The 20,000-nt window shown below is 41.4% G+C and overlaps 1 protein-coding gene across 20 annotated transcripts in view; it reads right to left on the bottom strand.

Moving 5' to 3' along the window:
- The window catches only part of LOC126985496 (transient receptor potential-gamma protein-like), a 176,805-nt gene that overhangs the window by 23,017 nt on the left and 133,788 nt on the right, over nucleotides 1–20,000 (bottom strand). For 12 of the 20 annotated variants that reach the window (XR_007738751.1, XM_050840479.1, XM_050840466.1 and 9 more), the window contains 3 exons: nucleotides 19,406–19,589; nucleotides 18,252–18,456; nucleotides 1,073–1,090 (listed from right to left, as the gene is read on the bottom strand). Coding sequence is in view for 19 of the 20 variants with exons in the window: in XM_050840479.1 (XP_050696436.1) it covers nucleotides 1,073–1,090; nucleotides 18,252–18,456; nucleotides 19,406–19,589 (407 nt within the window). In the remaining variant the exon portion in view is untranslated. The remainder of the gene's footprint in view (nucleotides 1–1,072; nucleotides 1,091–18,251; nucleotides 18,457–19,405; nucleotides 19,590–20,000) is intronic. The other 8 variants (XM_050840485.1, XM_050840484.1, XM_050840474.1 and 5 more) reach the window with 2 other exon arrangements.

The raw sequence follows: 20,000 nt of genomic DNA on the forward strand, positions 1-20,000 counted from the left end.
ATAAGGGGGAGGAGATCTTTTTACGATACATGAGTTAAATTTGACCTGAGGCGAGAGGGAGGGACGGAGGCAGGGAGGGAGGGAGAGAGGGAGGAAAGGGCTTCAGGAATCCTACAAACAAAGGGTGGTAGAGGAAAGGGAAAGAAATATAAGGGGGGGGGAGATCTTTTTACGAGACACGAGTTAAATTTGACCTGAGGCGAGAGGGAAGGACGGAGGCAGGGAGGGAGGGAGAGAGGGAGGAAAGGGGGTTAGGAATCCTACAAAGGGTGGTAGAGGAAAGGGAAAGAAATATAAGGGGGGGGAGATCTTTTTACGATACATGAGTTAAATTTGACCTGAGGCGAGAGGGAAGGACGGAGGCAGATAGGGAGGGGAAGGGAGGAAAGGGGGTTAGGAATCCTACAAAGGGTGGTAGAGGAAAGGGAAAGAAATATAAGGGGGGGGGGGGAGATCTTTTTACGAGACACGAGTTAAATTTGACCTGAGGCGAGAGGGAGTGACGGAGGCAGGTAGGGAGGGAGAGAGGGAGGGGGGCGTTTCAGAACAACACAAGGGTGGTAGAGGAAAGGGAAAGAAATATAAGGGGGGGGGGGGGGAGATCTTTTTACGAAACATGAGTTAAATTTGACCTGAGGCGAGAGGGAAGGACGGAGGCAGGGAGGGAGGGGAAGGGAGGAACAAACGCCAGGGTTCCTAAATTAGTACACAAGCATTTATGCCACAAGACTAACGCCAGTGAAGGGGATGAAGGGACGGGGTGAAGGGAACTAACCTGGGGGATTGAAGGGGCACGGAAGGGAAACTGAAGGGGCATTATGCACATCACAATACACTGACGCCAATAAGTGAAGGGACGATTTGAAGGGAAGGGGATGACTAAGCATTGATGGGGGTACGAAAAAGGGAATTGATGGGAAGTTACGACATTGATAACATGGATACCGACGCCATTTAAAGAAAGGAAGGAGTGAGAGGGAGAGTGAGTGAGAGAGTGAGAGTGAGAGGAAGGGCAGGTGAGGGTGCAAGGCAGAGGAAGAGGAGAGGACAAAGAGAGAACGGAAAGTATTACCTTGAAACCACTTCGTCCCTCGTGGGGGGAAGGGAAAGGAACGGAAAAAAAAAGAGAAAAACAGAAGTATCTTAGTCGAGGTTTCCGAGGTTTCTACTGGTGTGTGTGTGTGTGTGTGTGTGTGTGTGTGTGTGTGTGTGTGTGTGTGTGTGTACCCCTAGTGTAGTTTAAACCATGCCTCTAATATTGATACTGACAGGTATTTAATGTTGAGAATACACCTGGGGATGGAGAGTACAGGTATGCAGAGAGGTGTGGAGTTACAGGTATTTAATGTTGAGTACACCTGGGGATGAAGAGTACAGGTATGCAGACAGGTGTGGAGTGACAGGTATGGCCAAGACAGGTGTTACAGGGTGTCTCATTAGTGTCAAGTGTAATTCGGGGACATGTTTGGGACGTGTACAGGGTGGCGCAAGAACTGATGAAGTGTAAGGGTGGTTTTATTCTCTACTCTGACAAAGGGGGATCAAAAACTAGTGGTACAGGGTGATTCAGAACCCATTGACGTATACAGTACATTTAGGGTTATACAGGGTGGCTCAGAAACTAGTGTGGAGGGTGAGAGAGGGACATGTTACAGGGTTAATACAGAGTGACACAAAAAGTATTGGCGTGTACAGGGTGGTAAGGAGGGAGAGTGCCCGTACAGGGTTATACAGGGTGGCTCAGAAACTAGTGTTCAGGGTGTGAGAGAGCCATGTTACAAGATTATACAGGGTGACACAAAAAAACTATTGGCGTGTACAGGGTGGTAGGGAGGGATAGTGTGCGCACAGGGTTAATACAGGGTGCCTCAGAAACTATGTGTATACAGGGGTGTGGGAGCCAGTGTGCAGGGTGTGAGAGGGGAGGGGTGGGCTTGTTACAGGGTGGCACAGAAACTAGTGGCGTGTACAGGGTGGTGGGAAAGTACTGTACAGGGTCAGCTAAGGGTCCTGTTGAGTTCTCAGATAAGTTAATATTGGCAATTAGAATTAGCAACCAACAACAGAATCATCACACACACAGTCTAATTATGAGAGTAAACCAACAGCCCAGTTCACTTAGGTTAGAATATCGAAATAATAATCATGAGGGGGCACAGCACAGTCCTTAATTATTTATATCAGAAGATCATTATAATTACCTCAGCAAATCACATGAATTACCACCACAGATTAGCACTCACAAGACCTGACGAATGAAAAGAAAAACAAAAGAACAACTAAAATGACCTGCACGAGAGAAAAGGTAAATATAAACGAAAAAAAACTTAAGACTATTTTTGCATGATTATTATTATTATTTTTTTTTTTGGCTTTCCAGCGCATGGCAAAAAGCAGCGTATTTATCTGAGAGCTTCTGGGCGACACACAGACATACGAACATACACGTCATGCAGCCCATCAAGACCTACGGACAAACGAACGAACGGACATGCCAGGTGAGGGGAGACACAAGAAAATAAGAAAACGGATATGAAGGAAAAAAAAAAAGGTAAATGGTGTCGGATCTTAATAATGGGAGTAAGAGATTCAAACCCTTCTATGGAATCTATACGACATGAGGAAGGGGATTATGTGGTATTGGATCCTGTTTTTCTTTTTTCATTTTATATAAAAAAGTAGATTATAGATTTGATATTTTGAGTTAGATGCCATTTAGAGCGAGCGAGCGAGCGAGCGAGAGAGAGAGAGAGAGAGAGAGAGAGAGAGAGAGAGAGAGAGAGAGAGAGAGAGAGAGAGAGAGAGAGAGAGAGAGAGAGAGAGAGAGAGAGAGAGAGAGAGAGAGAGAGAGAGAGAGAGAGAGAGAGAGAGAGAGAGAGAGAGAGAGAGAGAGAGAGAGAGAGAGAGAGAGAGAGAGAGAGAGAGAGAGAGAGAGAGAGAGAGAGAGAGAGAGAGAGAGAGAGAGAGATGAACATGTTGATAGGAAGACATTTATCATAGAAGAGGAAGAAGGGAAAAAGAAAAGGAAGGAAGGAAGGAAAAGGGAGAGAAAGAGGAAGAGGAAGAAAACTGAAAGGAGATGACGAAAGGTAGAGAAAAGAGAAAGGAAGAAGAAAAAAAGAAAATACGAGAGAGAGAGAGAGAGAGAGAGAGAGAGAGAGAGAGAGAGAGAGAGAGAGAGAGAGAGAGAGAGAGAGAGAGAGAGAGAGAGAGAGAGAGAGAGAGAGAGAGAGAGAGAGAATAAAGCAAACCCGGGTACCACAACAGCTTTCTTTCGCATATTAATTAAAGTCAACAAACACTAGGCGCCTCCATACATAAATTCCCGCAATAATAAGGCTCAACATTCCTCCGTTTATAATTGTTTGGGTCACCGCTGCGAGGAACTTTGACCCTTAGTGACGAGGCTCTTAAGGGGGAGAATGCGTTGCCGGTCTCCTTCCTCTTTGCACCGACCGCAGTTTGAACACTTTTTTAGGCGAAAATAATGACGCTAATAATGGGAGGGTAATGACACAGAGCGAAGTGGTAATTAAATGTATCGGGATTATGCTTCTATTTTTGTATATTTTCCTTTTTTATTTTCCTTTTCCTTTTAGTGATAAGTAACTATTCGACTATATTTAGAAGTATGTATTGTTGGACGTGAAATTCAAACACTCACGAAGGAAAGATTGTTAATGGCGACCAAGACTTCCAATAATAATGTTGTGAAAAGGAAATGAAAAAAATAATGACATAAATCGAAGTGGTAAAAGTGGAAGAGTGGAATAGTGGAAGTGGGATAAAGGCAGAAATTAGAAAAAAAAAGAGGAGGAGGGGGGAAGAAGGGAGGAGGGAGAGGACAGGAAGGACGAGAGAGAAGGAGGGAGGAAGGGAGGGGGAAGAGGAGAGGAAGGACGGGAGAAAAGGAGGGAGGAAGGGAGGGGGGAGAGGAGATGAAGGACGATAGAGAAGAAGGAGGGAGGAAGGGAGGGGGGAGAGGAGATGAAGGACGATAGAGAAGAAGGAGGGAGGAAGGGAGGGGGGAGAGGAGATGAAGGACGATAGAGAAGAAGGAGGGAGGAAGGAACACAAAGGAACACAAAGGAAGAACAAACAACAGCAGACCTGCTGGTCCTTTCGAGGTTGTTTGTGACAAGCTACACTAACTATCTAATCAAAGGTGGAAGATGAAGGACAGCAAAGGCGAAGGCTCCTCCCCACCCCCCCATCCCTCCAGCCAAAGCTGGCAGGAAAAAGAACCATGCAGCAGGGAAAAACTGCATGGAATTTATGTAGGAAAGAGGAAAGAACTACCATTACTGCTACCACTAACCGGGCAATAAAAGCGGACAAGGACACCAGTATTCGAAAGAACTTAACGTTATTACGACAATGAGTAATATCTTAGTTGCTGGTTGGATTCAAAACACTTGTCTAATCTATTCTTGAAGGCCGTAACTTGTTTGTACATCAACGACATCACAAGGTAGAGAGTTCCAAACATTAACAACTCGATTGAAGAAGAAGTGTTTAGCTTCGTGCGACGAGAATCTTTACCACTTATCTTCAAATTGTGATTTCTTCTTGTTTCATTTGATCGATCAATTGTGCAATCTTCTTCATTATCACTGAACTGACCTTCGAACATTTTAAACACTTCTATTAGATCGCCTCGCATTCTTTCGTTTTGATAGGCTGAATAAATTTACTTTTGGCCTTTGTTCATATGTACAAATCTCTTCAACCTATCATCATCTTTCTTGTTTTTCGTTGTTCCTGTTCCAACTTTCTTTTTCTCTTTCTGTAGTAGGAGAGAAAAAAACTGTACACAGTCTGGGAGATAAATAACCCATAATTATCTGATTTTTTTATACTTTTTCCGATTTATTATTAAAGACTCGTCCGATGAAGCCAACCAATTTGTTTGCAGTTTTAACTACCTCTGAACAATGCTGACCGGGCTTTAAATCGCTTATATAGTGATTCAGATCCTTTTTCTTACTGCAGAAAGTTGTTTGTCATGGCCATTCATTACGAACCGAACAATGTTTTTTTTTTTGATGTGCAACACTTTATTTCTTACATCAACGTTAAATTTCATTTGCCATTGATTGGCCCAACGTGCAAGTCGATCTATATCTGATTGTAAAGCTTCTTCGTCGAGTATCGGTTTACTTTACTAGCAATTTTAGTGTCATCAGCAAATTTTGATACTTTGCAAGTGAGCCCATCATCGATATCATTAACATAAATTAAGAAGAGCATGGGGGGATCATGAATCTCCTGAGGTACGCCGCTTTTGACATCGAGCCAGTTAGATGTAACACCGTTTAGAACTACTCTCTGTTTCCGGTCAGAGAGCCAGTCCGCAAGCCAATTGTGAATGTTACCCGAGATACCGTGCGCCAGTAGTTTGCTGAGCAATCGTTGGTGGGGGACCTTATCAAATGCCTTGAAAATCCAGATATATGATATCTACTGATCTGCTTCATCGAACACCTCAAAAAAATAGTGAAAAAAAAAATCAAGTGCAATAATTGAACACGAACGTTTACTACGGAAGCCGAAAGATTTATTTATTTATTATTATTATTTTCGACCAAGAATGTTTAATGATAGTCGCGAATGCCTCCATTAACTTACAAACAATAGATGTCAGGCTAATTGGTCGATAGTTTCCTCGATGAGACTTGTCCCTCCTTTGAAAATTGGTGTGACATTTGCAAGTTTCCAATCCGACGGAACTTTTCCAGCTGTTAAAGATTTATTGAATATGATGGAGAGCGGTTACGGTTAAATTTGATGTTTGATTTCTTTAAGACCCTAGGGTAATTTTGTCTGGACCAGGACTGCTTACTTTAATCTTTCAATTGTGCGTAAAATGTCACTTTCTACGATGAGCACGCCACTTAACATCTTTTCGGTCCTTCTAACCTCCGGCGGTTGAGGTGATAAACAATCTTCGTCGGTAAATACGGATGCGAAAAAGTTATTTAGGATTGTAGCCATTTCATTTTCATCGTTCGTGTGGTTACCATTTTCATTAGCAAGCGGTCCGATACCACAAGTGAGTGACTTTTTATTATTTACATAGCTGAAAAATTCTTTAGGATTAGATTTACTTGTTTCCGCTATATATTCTTCAAGATTTTTCTTGCTTCGTTTTATTAATTTCTTGGTTTCGCTTCTTGTTTTATTAATTTCTTGGGAGGGGGGAGAGGAGAGGAAGGACGATAGAGAAGAAGGAGGGAGGACGGGAGGGGGGAGAGGAGATGAAGGACGATAGAGAAGAAGGAGGGAGGAAGGGAGGGGGGAGAGGAGAGGAAGGACGATAGAGAAGAGGGAGGGAGGAAGGGAGGGGGAGAGGAGAGGAAGGACGAGAGAGAAGAAGGGAGGAAGGGAGGGGGGAGAGGAGAGGAAGGACGAGAGAGAAGGAGGGAGGAAGGGAGGGGGGAGAGGAGAGGAAGGACGAGAGAGAAGAGGGAGGGAGGAAGGGAGGGGGTAGAGGAGAGGAAGGACGAGAGAGAAGAGGGAGGAGGAAGGGAGGGGAGAGGAGAGGAAGGACGATAGAGAAGAGGGAGGGAGGAAGGGAGGGGGGAGAGGAGAGGAAGGACGAGAGAGAAGAGGAAGGGAGGAAGGGAGGGGGGAGAGGAGAGGAAGGACGAGAGAGAAGAGGGAGGGAGGAAGGGAGGGGGAAGAGGAGAGGAAGGACGATAGAGAAGAGGGAGGGATAGAGGCAGAAATTAGAAAAAAAGAGGAGGAGGAGGAGGAGGGAGGAAGGGAGGAGGGAGTGGAGAGGAAGGACGAGAGAGAAGAGGGAGGCAGGTAGGGAGAGAAGGGATAAAAAAGGGAGGAAGGAGGGAAAGGGGACGAATTCAATGTATGAATTCGAATTATATTTATTTTACGTATATTTTTTTCTTTTCTTTCTTTTCTTTCAGACCACAAGAGGATTTGATCTATATTATTAGTCTATATATACACTCTTAGTAAGGAATTCGTGTTTGTTTTCCTTCAGTTATGATTACAGGGTGCCCAAAAGTCCCGCACCATAGGGGAATATGACTTCTAATCAATTTGTAATCCCCATGGTGCAGGACTTTTGGGCCACCCTGTAGTATAAGAGTTTAAACATGTCCTCCTATAGACGACACAAACTAAACGGAACAGGATTCAACCTTTCTCGACCAACGCTAGTTTAAATTTTTCTAACCCTCAATGATGCCTAAGGAGTTCTCGCTTTGTTTCCTTAGGTTGTAAATATAAGGGTTTAGACGCGTCCAGAATCTCATACTGACAATAATTTAATGAAGGCCGGCATGTGACTAAAGGGAAGGGCATTTTAAATATATAAGGTTAACATTTAAAAAGGAGGATTTAGACAGCATGCTCAGGACATCAGATTAGCGAGAGGTGATTAGAAGTGAATCTCTGAAGGAATTGAACATCACAGCGAATGCGAGGACTGTTTAATAAAAGGGAATTGAGTTATGCAAGAAGGAGTTACGATGCAGTAGTTAAGTTGTAAGGACTGTTTAATAAAGGAGAATTGTGTTATGCAGGAAGGAATTACGATGCAGTAGTTATGAGGAGTTGTTAGAAGGACTGTTTGATAAAGGAAAATTGAGTTATGCAGGAAGGAGTTACGATGCAGTAGTTGTTAGAAGTTGTTAGATGATGTTGTAGCAGGAATTGTTATGCGGTAAAAGATATATAAAAAGGTGCAGAGGATCAAACACCAGCAAGGCTTTGAGAGGGGGGCAAGGCAGTTTAAAGAGACAATGCAAGGTTTTGGGTAAGAATTAAAAAGGGAAGCTTCTGTATCAGTTGAGATATAGATGAGAGAAAGAGAGATACAGAGAGACACAAAAACTATTACAGGCGATGCGTGTTTCCGACTGTGATAAAGAAAGATCTCAGGCTCACATTCTCAACCAGTTCGGCGCCCACACACCCACATCTGATAAGGCTTTCGTAGAGGCTGTGTTAGTATTCCCATGGGTAGTCTTATAAGCCTAGTGATAGTTTGACAAGGCTCTTCTTCCCTTTCTTTATTTCCTCTCTCTGTATGGTGGATTGGCGCCCCCCTCCCCCCATCCTTTTCCCCCTCCCTTTGACCCCCTTCCATCCCTCTCCTCTTCCTCTCCCTCCCTCCTTTTCCAACATCTCCCCATCCATCCTTTTTTCTCTCTCTCCCTTTGTCTATCCATCCTAAAATTCCTCCTCCTCCTCCTTCTCTTCCTCCTTCTCCTATTCGTCTACCTCTACAAATCCCTCTTTAATCATACCTCCAATTCCTCCCACCTTCCTCCTCCTCCCCTCCTCCCCTATCCTTCGCCCCCCCCTGCAGGACGTGACAAAACTCATGAGAACTCGACTAATCTCCCTTGTGGACTTTGGATATAGTTGTGTGAGCCGAAAGCGTCGAGAATTAGGACCTTAGAATCAGCTGAGTTCGGGAGATATAAAGAAGATCGATGCTAAAAGGAAAGAAGAATCAGAACAAAAGTCGTACCATCAAGACGTGTTCAGAGGAGAGTCAAAACAGAGAGTTGGAACAGACGGAAAGGAATCATAAGGGAAGTAGCCTGTTAGTATTAACCTCGTGGAGATATTTGAATTGTCGGACGAAAAAGACGCATAAGTGAAAAATGGTGTGTTGCCAACTAAGACTTCAGATATTAATGTTGTAAAAAGGTAATGAAGAAAAGATGAGTAATAGGAATAATGTTGGGAAAAGTAATGGGAAAGATAACATATAATAATAATGATAATAATAATAATAATAATAATAATAATAATAATAATAATAATAAATGATAAGCAACAAAATCTAACCCGATCTAGAAATCTAAGCCGTCAAGAGTAAAATTTCATGAACGTTCGTGTTGGAAAAAAAAAAAATTGAATAGGCGTGAAAATATTTGGCCTGGAAACTGAGCTTGAGTGAACGTCGAGGAAAAACAAAACAAAACAAAAAAACAAGAGCGTTCATTAATGAGGAAAAAAAAAAAAAAAACATGGTGGCAATGAAAACGACTTACCCGGAAACTGAACTGAAATGAACGACGACGAGAAAGAAAAAAGAAAAAAAAATAATAATAGCGTTCAATTATGAGGGAAATAAAGAAGAAAACAATAATGGCGTAAAAAAACAATGGAAAAGGGCGAGAGGCAGCCTTAGAGAGCCATGCAAAAGCTCAGTGATATCTAAATAGGACAACCCAGAGAGGAGGAGGAGGAGGAGGAGGAGGAGGAGGAGGAGGAGGAGGAGGAGGAGGAGGAGGCTTTTTCAACAGAGGTATTTTTCGTATCTTCCGTCACAGGAGAGAAGGATGGAGAGATTTACGGAGGAAAGAATGGAGAGAAAAAGGGAGAGCTGGAGGAATGAGAGAGAGAGAGAGAGAGAGAGAGAGAGAGAGAGAGAGAGAGAGAGAGAGAGAGAGAGAGAGAGAGAGAGAGAGAGATGATAAGATGAAGGAGGGCTAAGGGAGAAGGAGGAGGGGTAGAGGAGAGGGAGGATAATGAAGTGGGAGGGAAACAGAAAGGAATGAAGGAGGAGGAATGAAGGAGAGTAATGGTGAAGAAAGGAAGGAAGGAATTAAGAAAATAGAGGGAAAGGAAGCAAGGAGGAAGGATGGAAGGAAGGAAGGGGGAAATATAAGTGAAGGAACGAAGGAAGGAAGGAAGGAATAAAGGAATAAAGAGACTGAGAAGGATGGAGGAGGTGAGGAAGGATAACAGGAAGGAAGGAACGAAAGAAAAGGGAAAGGAGAAAAAATTGAGAAAGGAGTAAGAGGAGGAATGAAAGAAAATGGGAACCAGGTATTAAAAGGTAGGAAATAGGGATAAAGTAACAGGTAAAAAGGTAAGAATTGGAGGAAGGATAACAAAAAGAAGGAAGGAAGAGGGAAAAAAGAAAGAATAGAACAAAAAGAATAAAAAGGGAGGAATGAGGGAAAATGGGAACCAGGTCTTAAAAGGTAGCAAATATGGATAAGTAAACAGGTAGAAAGGTAAGAACCGGACGAAGGATAACAAGAAGGAAAGAAGGAAGAGGGAAAAAAGAAAGAATAGAAAAAAAGGAATGAAAAGGAGGAATGAAGGAAAATGGGAACCAGGTATCAATAGGTAGCAATTAAGAAAGAAGAAACAGGTAAAAAGGTAAAAATTGGACGAAGGATAACAAGAAGAAAGAAGAGGAAAAAAAGGGAATAAGGGAATAAAGGGGAGGAATGAGGGAAAATGTGAAACAGGTATTACAGGTACCAATTAAAGGATGAGGAAACAGGTCAAAAGGTGTAAATTGGACTATGAAAAGACTTACCAAGCGAAACTCACGATGAAAAAGATGAAAAAGACCATGACGAAACGAGGGAAAAACAAACAAACAAACAAACACAAAGACGCAAACTTCAATGCATAAACCTTTCCTTTCTCACTCGATCCACAGCTAAAAAAAAAAGATATCGAGATGAAACGAAAAACTAAAAATAAAATAAAAATAAAAATCTCATCTCATCACGTAGACAATGAGGGCGGCCACATGACATCCCACCTGTAATCATCGTCATGCAGGTTAATTAAGCTGCAACAGGTGTGAAGGGAAGGTGAAGGGAGGGACAGGTAGCAGAGGAGATGAGGAGACAGGTGAGAGAGGGAGATTGATAAAGAAGGGAATTGATATAAAAAGGATAGATAAAAAGGTTGGATTAATGTGGATTTTGGCTTTTTTTTATGGGAAAGAGGAAAGATAGGATTGAAGGAAAGAAAGTGAAGAGAAAGACTGTAAGATGAAAGATAGATTGTTATACGTACGAGACTGATGTAAGAAGGAGATAAAAAAGGTTCGTTTAATATGGATTTTGGGTTTTTATGGCTGGTTACGTAAAGGAGAGAGGAAAATAAGAATGAAGGAAAGAAAGAAAATAAAGAAAAGGACTGAAAGGAAGGTTGATAAAAGTTTTGAATTGATATAAAAACAAAAACAAATTGAAAGTTTGGGTTATCATGGAACTACTTTTTTTTATGGGTGGTTACGTATGGGAAAGAGGAAAATAAGAATGAAGAAGAGAAAATAAAGAAAGAGACTGAATGGAAGATTGATAAAGTATGGGACTGATATAAAAGAAGATAATAAAAATAAGTTTGGTGTAATATGAATTTGTCTTTTATGGCTGGTTAAGTATAGGAAAAATAAAGAGGAAAATAAGAATGAAAGGAAGAAAATAGAAAGACTGGCAGATTATAAAATTGTAAAATATGGAATTAGATATTTAAAAAGGGGGGAAAAAGGTTTGGTTTAATATGGATTTTGCTTCTCTATGGCTGGTTAGATATGGGAAAAGAAGGAAAATAGGAGTGAAGGGGAGAATACAAAAAGAAAAAGACTGACAGATTGGAAAATTATATAATCTGGAACTGATATTTTAAAAGGGGAAATATAGTTGAGTTTAATATGGAGTTTGCTTCTTTATGGCTGGTTACATACGGGAAAAGAAGGAAAACAGGAGTGAAGGGGAAAATACAAAAAGAAAAGACTGACAGATTGGAAAAATGCAAAGAATAGAATTGATATAAAAGAGAAAAAAAGTTTGGTTTATCAGGGAATCTCTTTTTTTATGGCTCATCAAATATAGGAAAAGAAGGAAAACAGGAGTGAAGGGGAGAATGCAAAAAGAAAAAGACTGACAGATTGGAAAAGTGCAAAGAATAGAATTGATATAAAAGAGATAAAATTAGTTTGGTTTATCAGGGAATTGCTTTCTTTTATGGCTGGTCACATATGGAGGGAAAAAAGGGAAAATAAAAAAGTAAAGATTATATAAGAAAACAGACATTAGGACACACCAGCTAAACACACGATCAGATAACATGGAACTTTAAGAATTGGACCTTTTAAAAGACTTAAAATTATAAAAATAAAACGTAGATAGAAGGGGAGATAAAACGAGTAGTGGAACGAACAGGATGAAGAATGGAAGAAGAAAAAAAAAAGCATGGAAAAACAACAGCAAACGACAACAAGAACAGGAACAGAAAAACACACCGCACGCAACACATACACAAAGAAAAACAGACAAACAAACAAATAAGAATTGGAAAAAAAGAAGAAAACAAGAAGAAAAAAGTGACGTTACACATGAAGACAATATCAACAGTAAACAAAAACAAACAAACAAACAAACAAACAAACACATTCCAGCCACTGATAATGAGAACAATAACAATGAGTTTCAACAAAGACTTTAATTATGGAAGCAGAGAGAAGAAGAATAGGAAATAGAGAAAGGGAGAGAGAAAAAAAGAGAAGGGGACTCCACTGGGCGACTCACAGCCATGTTAGCAAGCCAGACAAGGAAACGAAAGAGAGAAAATGAGGAAAAGAAGGAAAAGTAAGGAAAAAAAAGTTACAGCGCTTCCCAGGACAATTATGAGAAAAGAATGGCTGCCAAGTACGATATTAATGAAGGAAAATGAGTTGCTCCCGAGGAAATGAAAATGAGACAATGAGGAAAAGAATTGAATGTCAGGAAAAAAGAAACATTACAGCGCTTCCCAGGACAATTATGAAAAAAGAATGGCTGCCAAATACGATATTAGTGAAGGAAAATGAGTTGCTCCCGAGGAAATGAAAATGAGAAAATGAGGAAAAGAAGGAAATAAAAGGAAAAAAAACATTACAGCGCTTCCCAGGACAATTATGAAAAAAGAATGGCTGCCAAGTACGATATTAGTGAAGGAAAATGAGTTGCTCCCGAGGAAATGAAAATGAGAAAATGAGGAAAAGAAGGAAATATAAGGAAAAAAAAACATTACAGCGCTTCCCAGGACAATATGAAACTAAAACGATGAAAAGAAGTTAGGATTACGATATTAGTGAAGGAAAATGAATAGCTCCCAAGAAAATGAAAATCAGGAAAAGAAAAAAAGATGTCAGGAAAAAAGAAAATGTCAGGAAAAAAAAGTTACAGCGCTTCCAAGGACAATATATAACAAAAAAAAAGATGAAAAGAATGGCTACCAATTTGAAGTTAATGAAAATAAGTTAGTATTATAAGATTAATGAAGGAAAACAATGATGAACAAGTTGCTCCCCAAAAATGAGATAAAGTGTAAGAGGAGATTTTCAAAGGTAGTTCCGGGTAGATGCAAAATCAGTGCAGCCATCTCTCGGAACAGCCATGAAAATCCCCCAACCTATCGTATCGTAGTAACTGAGGTGGTGTAAAAGGGTAACTATGCTGGTAAGATAGATGGCAACACTGTCTTCATCGTCATTCCGTCAGATAGAGGAACAACAAAACAGTGCTGCCATCTCTCGGAACAGCCATGAAAATCCAACAACCTATCTTATCGTCTAGTAACTGAGGTGGTGTAAGAGGGTAACTATGCTGGTAAGATAGATGGCAACACTGTCGTCGTCATTCTGTCAGATAGAGGAACAACAAAACAGTGCTGCCATCTCTCGGAACAGCCATGAAAATCCAACAACCTATCTTATTGTCTAGTAACTGAGGTGGTGTAAACGGGTAACTATGCTGGTAAGATAGATGGCAACACTGTCTTCAGCGTCATTCCGTCAGATAGAGGAACAACAAAACAGTGCTGCCATCTCTCGGAACAGCTCTGAAAATCCCCCAACCTATCGTATCGTCTAGTAACTGAGGTGGTGTAAACGGGTAACTATGCTGGTAAGATAGATGGCAACACTGTCGTCGTCATTGTCAGATAGAGGAACAACAAAACAGTGCTGCCATCTCTCGGAACAGCTCTGAAAATCCCCCAACCTATCGTATCGTCTAGTAACTGAGGTGGTGTAAAAGGGTAACTATGCTGGTAAGATACATGGCAACACTGTCTTCATCGTCGTTCCGTCAGATAGAGGAACAACAAAACCAGTGCTGCCATTATCAAACCACCTCTGAAAATCTTCGCTCCAACCTACCTTAAAATAATATTAATCTAGTGGTGTTAATAGGATGTAAAATAATAACTGTGGAGGATACTCTAAGTGATATTACAACTAAATAACTAATCGCTAAAATAATGGATATTAACACTACAGGATTACAACTCACACGACTGTACACAACCCTCATCAGACACACAAAAATGAATGACAGAAAACGTTAGACTTATTCTTCTATATAAAAAATAAAAAATAAACGTGTACCGTATAGACTCATGTAAACAGTTGATTTCTGAGTGATTTTTTAAAGGTTAAATTTGAGAGGGTGACTTTAAACCCATTCATATAAGTAGCTTTTTACACTCTAAATAGCCATGTTTCTTCTTCTTCTTCGTTCAAAGGGTAACATTCTTAATAGGGACAATGATTTACTAGAGGACTGAATATATTGGTTAATCGAAGGTATGATAGCCTTTTAATGGGTGACTCAACTATTCCACGAGTCCGTATGGTGAGTGAAAGAAAACGGGATGATGTTGCCAACTCAAAAACGGGGGATGAAAGACAAACCAAGTAGAGTTTCATGTACACAACCAACACTCAGCACCGTGAGGCTCTGACCGGCGGGACTCGAACCCTGTGCCACCAACGAAAACTTAAGACGGAAGAAAACAAAAACACATCAGCCAATAACAATGAAGGAAATAAGATAAAAAAAGGATAGGATTAAGGTTTTCGTGTGAGGTTTCTCGTGCTCCAAGGCCAAGGTGTGTGCACATGCCTCTCTCTCACACACACACACACACACACACACACACACACACACACACACACACGCGAGACGCCTCCCACGAAAACAAACAAGCAAACAAAACAAACAAAAATAGAACAGAAAAAAAATAAATGTATTGAAACACGTTAATTTTGTTCTCGAATGAAACAAGAATGAAAATAATAGTGTAACGAAAACAAAAGAGAAGGGAACGAATCCAAAGAAAAAAAAAAGTGTCAGATAATCATGATTTTTTTTTTCCGATTCGAATGCAAAAAAATATATATAAAAAGGAATGAAAAAATAAATAAAAAGGAGAGCTAAATATAGACCTTAGGACAAAGACGAGAAAAAAAGCCGAGATATTTTTGTCACGCGAAGAAAACGTAATATTTTTGGCCTTAAAGAAAATGGGAGAAGGATACCGCACGAAAAATGCCTAATAATAATAATAATAATGATAATAGTAATAATAATAAAGGAGGTCTAAATATAATCTTAGAATACACACAATTAAATTCTAAAGTATGCAATTCATTCATTCCAAAAGCCTTCTATGTATTTATGAGTCCTGCAAACTACTAAACACACACACACACACACACACACACACACACAATTGGTTGTGTCTACAAACTCTCTATCGCTACCTACATGCAAGTCTACACACACACACACACACACACACACACACACACACACACGCACACACACACACACACACACTAATAGTGTAATGCACGCTGTTTGTTATAATGGCCAAACAAACAAACGAACAAACACAGCCAAATAATGCACGCAAAACCGGCATGCATCGAGCCAATATGCACACGCGCACACACACACACACACACACACACACACACACACACAGGACAAGGACAAGGGAAAATTAAAATAGAAATGGAAGGGCAACGTTTTGGGCCATAAACAAGAATAATATGAGACAAAGAAAACGGGAGGTGTGTTTCCGAATATGCGAGGGAGGGGAGTGGGGTTGGAGGGGGCACTCACGTAAACAAATGATAACAAGAAATGATTGAATCTAAACCTCGAGAAAAGAATTAGAGGCAAAAACGTGGTAAATATGAGTTAAAGAAAACGGGAGGTGTGTTTCCAAATATGCGAGGGAGGGGAGCGGGGTTGGAGGGGGCACTCATGTAAACAAATAATAACAAGAAATGACTGAATCTGAACCTCGAGAAAGAAGTTAGAGCAAAAAACGTATCAAATATTAGTCAAAGAAAACGGGATGTGGCTTTCAAAATATGCGAGGGAGGGGAGCGGGGTTGGAGGGGGCACTAAAAAACGTGGCAAATATGAGTCAAAGAAAACGGGATGTGGCTTTCAAAATATGCGAGGGAGGGGAGCGGGGTTGGAGGGGGCACTAAAAAACGTGGCAAATATGAGTCAAAGAAAACGGGATGTGGCTTTCCGAATATGAGAGGGAGGGGAGCGGGGTTGGAGGGGGCACTCATGTAAATAAATAATACCAAAAAATGACTGAATCTAAACCTCGAGGAAAAAGATAAAGTAAAAAAACGTGAGTAGTGAAGAACCTCGGCACTTATAACTTGACCTGACTTTCGTGGCGGTCAATTTTGAGTCTTGTAAAATGGGGAAATGGGAAAAATGGGAGACTTCAAATGGGGAAATGAAATGGGAAACACTGAATCGGAACCTCAAGGAAGAAGTCAAAGGCACCATAAACTGACCTAATTTATGTGTCTTTCAACTTTGACTTGTAAAATAGGGAAATATGGGAGACTTTGAAGGGGGAAATGAAATAAATAACAATAATAACAGCAATAAGAAGAGTTAGTGACCTGGGGAAATTGACCACGGCACTTTAAACTGACCTAACTTATGCCGTTCAAATTTAAGACTTAGAAAATAGGCGAAATAGGGAAAAATGGGAGACTTCGAAGGGGGAAATGCAATAAATAACAATAATAACAGTAATAATAATAGTTAGTGACCCGGGGAAGATTGACCAAGACACTGTAAACTGACTTATGTAGTTCAATTTTAAGACTTGAAAAATAGGGGAACAGGGAGATATGGGAGACTTCGAAGGGGGAAATGCAATAAAGAACAATAATAACAGTAATAATAATAGTTAGTGACCCGAGGAAGATTGACCAAGACACTATAAACTGACCTATGTAGTTCAATTTTAAGACTTGAAAAATAGGGGAATAGGGAGATATGGGAGACTTCGAAGGGGGAAATGCAATAAAGAACAATAATAACAGTAATAATAATAGTTAGTGACCCGGGGAAGATTGACCAAAGCACTTTAAACTGACCTGACTTATGACGATCAATTTTAAGACTTGAAAAATAGGCGAAATAGGGAAAATGGGAGACTTCAAGGTGGGGAAACCAAATAGACAACAATCATAGCAACAATAAGAACAGTTAATGACCCGGGGGCGATTGTAAACAGGGAAATAATGACAATAATTATAGAGTGGTTACCCGTTAGAACTCAGAGGCAGACGCAAAGAAAACGGAGAATGGGAAGAGCCGCCTGCCGCTAGAGGGCGTGAAGGAGATATTTCACTTATTCTCTGGTCTAACATGGTGGTCGTCGCCCCGTGTAGCGCCGGTCTTCTGAAGGCGCGGCTGTAGCAGTAGCAGGAGGAGCAGGAGGAGGAGGAGGAGGAGGAGGAGGAGGAGGAGGAGGAGGAGGGAGAGGAGCAGGAGGAAGAGGTAGTCGTTGGTGAAAATACTTGAGTTGTGCAGAAGAGGAGAAAAAAATGACAAAGGAGAGAAAAAAACGTAATAAAGGTGGTAGAAAATAAACAGATAAATTGATAGAGAATATATAAAAGGATAAGAAGACATTAAGTGGTGAAAAAAATAAAGAGATAATGGACCGTATTGGCTATACAGGCAGCGCCACATGTGGCCACTCAGTGAACTGTCAAAGCACTACTTTCCATAGAACTCAGGTTATGTACTAGAGTGCGTCTGAGGCTGCCTCCAGGATACAAGGCCTTGGTGCCGTTACTCAAGTTAACGACTGCACACACTTTACTCCTACCCGCTTTTCTGACTCTACTATTTGACATGGAGAAAAACTGAAATCGGGTAGGAGTGAAGTGTGTGCAGTCATCGGCTTGGGGCGACGGCGGCATCACGGCCGTGTATCCCTGAGACAGCTTCAGACGCACTGTAGTCTATAACTTGAACGCTATGGAAAGGACAGCTTGGAGTTGAGTAGCCACATGTGGCGCTGCCTGTATAGCCAATACGGTCCATTGAAAAGAATGAAACTGAAACAAAATAAAACAAGGATGGAGAAATTGAAGGAGAAGAAAAAAGAAGAAATAAGACAAAGGCAAAAAATGAGGAAGAAAATGAAGCAAATAAAAAAAAAGACCAAAAACACAGCAAAAGAGAGAAAAGGGGAGAACAAAACAACATGGAAGAAAGGCGGAAGAGCAGGAGACAGAAGAGGAAGTGAAAGAAAGCGAGGCAGGAAGAGCAGGGAGAGGCAGGAAAGGGGAGGAGGAGGAGAAGGCTCGGACAAGAAAAGAGGCAACACCACTTACTGTCACACACTTGAACACTTACAGAACTTACGGACACCAGCTGGTAAGAGTGATTCATCATTGCTATCAAGAGGTTAAGCAGCACGATCACGTTGATGACGGAGTAGGTGCCGAACATGAGCATGCCCCAGAACCTCGTGAACGGCTTGATCCCAGTCAGCTCGAAGTTGGTGAGATCGATGAGGCCAAACGCTGCCCAGAAGAGGGTCTGTGTTGTTTCGAACAGGCTGGGGGGGGAAGGGAGGGAGGGAGAGGATGAGGGAAAGAAGGAAGAGGGAGAAGGGAGAAGGGAGAGGGAGAAGGAAGAGGGAGAAGGAAGAGGGAGAAGGAAGAGGGAGATGGAAGAGATAGAAAGGAGAGGGAAAGAGATGAAATGAAGGATAATTGAGAAGGAAAGAGAGGGGAAAAAGAAGGTGGAAAGAGAGAGAATGAAGGAAAGAGAATAGGAGGGAGAGTGAAAGAAAAGATAAGAAAGAAGAAAAGAGAGGGGGAAAAGTTACAGAGGACAGGGTAAAGGAAAAGGAGAAAGAAGGGGAAAGAGAGACGAAAGAATAGGAAAAAAAGGAAAGAAGGAAAGTGAAGGAGACGAAGATGAAGGATATGAGGAATAGGGGGAAAGTGAAGGATGCGGAAAGAAGAAAAAGAAAAGATTAAAAATGATAGTCCACACATAACTTAAAACAAAACACACAAAATTAAACACTCGTTATAATCCATCCATCGTTATGATCTATTTCTGTTTTCTCTGCCTCTACTTATCTCTGTCTATCTCTGTCGATCTCTCTCCTTATTGACGACCCTCCCTTTCCTGTATCCCCCTTCCAACATCCTTCCCATTCTCTCTTTCCCTATTTATCTCCACATTTGTTCCTCCCTTCTTAACCCGGTAGCAGCGATGGGCCAAATTTGTGGCTTTACCGTGTAGCAGCGATGAGCCAAATTTGTGGCTTTACCGTGTAGCAGCGATGAGCCAAATTTGTGGCTTTACCGTGTAGCAGCGACGGGCCAAATTTGTGTCATGATATAAGCCCCCAAAAATAGATGATACATAATCTGATCACAAATGCTTTGATATATATTATGGAATAGTTTGTGTGAGGGTTGATTTTTTTCTCATTTTTCTCGTTGGAGGGACCATTAAGAAACATCATCCCCGCAGCTACCGGGTTAACTTACTTCGAAAACCTCCTCCAAACAATACAGGAATCCACGTCTGGGCTGATATTTATGATGTCCTCGGGGTCCTCAATGATGCCGCCCTCCCCGTCACACCGCGTCAGGTTCACCAGCAGCTTCTCCTTCTCCTCAATGCACGTCTGCTTCTCGAGGTCGGCGTAGAACCACAGCAGCTGGTTCATGCCTGCGCCGCGAGGGGGAAGAGGGACGGAATGAGAGGGAGTGAAGGGTAAGAGGAAGGAAAAGAGAGGGAAAAAAGACGAAGAGAGGGAAGGAAGGAGATAAGGAGAGAGGGAATGTAGGGTTAGAGGGAAGGAAAGAGAAAGCGAGGGAAGGAATGATAGAGGTTGAATGGAAAGAGAAGAGAGGGAAAGAGAGGGAAATAAGACGAGGAGAGGGAAGGAAAGAGGAAAGGAGAGAGGGAATGAAGGGTTAGAGGGAGGGAAAGAGAAGGAAAAAGGGAGGAAAAAAGGGAAAAACCGTAAAGGGAAAGAGAGGAAAAGAGGGAAGGATTGAGAGGGATTGAAGGGAAAGAGAAGAGAGGGAAAAAGGAAAAAGACGGAAAGAGAGGGCAAGAGACTGAAAAAGGGAAGGG

This window comes from Eriocheir sinensis, chromosome 59 (genome assembly GCF_024679095.1).
Source record: "Eriocheir sinensis breed Jianghai 21 chromosome 59, ASM2467909v1, whole genome shotgun sequence".
In the NCBI taxonomy this organism is placed as follows: domain Eukaryota; kingdom Metazoa; phylum Arthropoda; class Malacostraca; order Decapoda; family Varunidae; genus Eriocheir; species Eriocheir sinensis.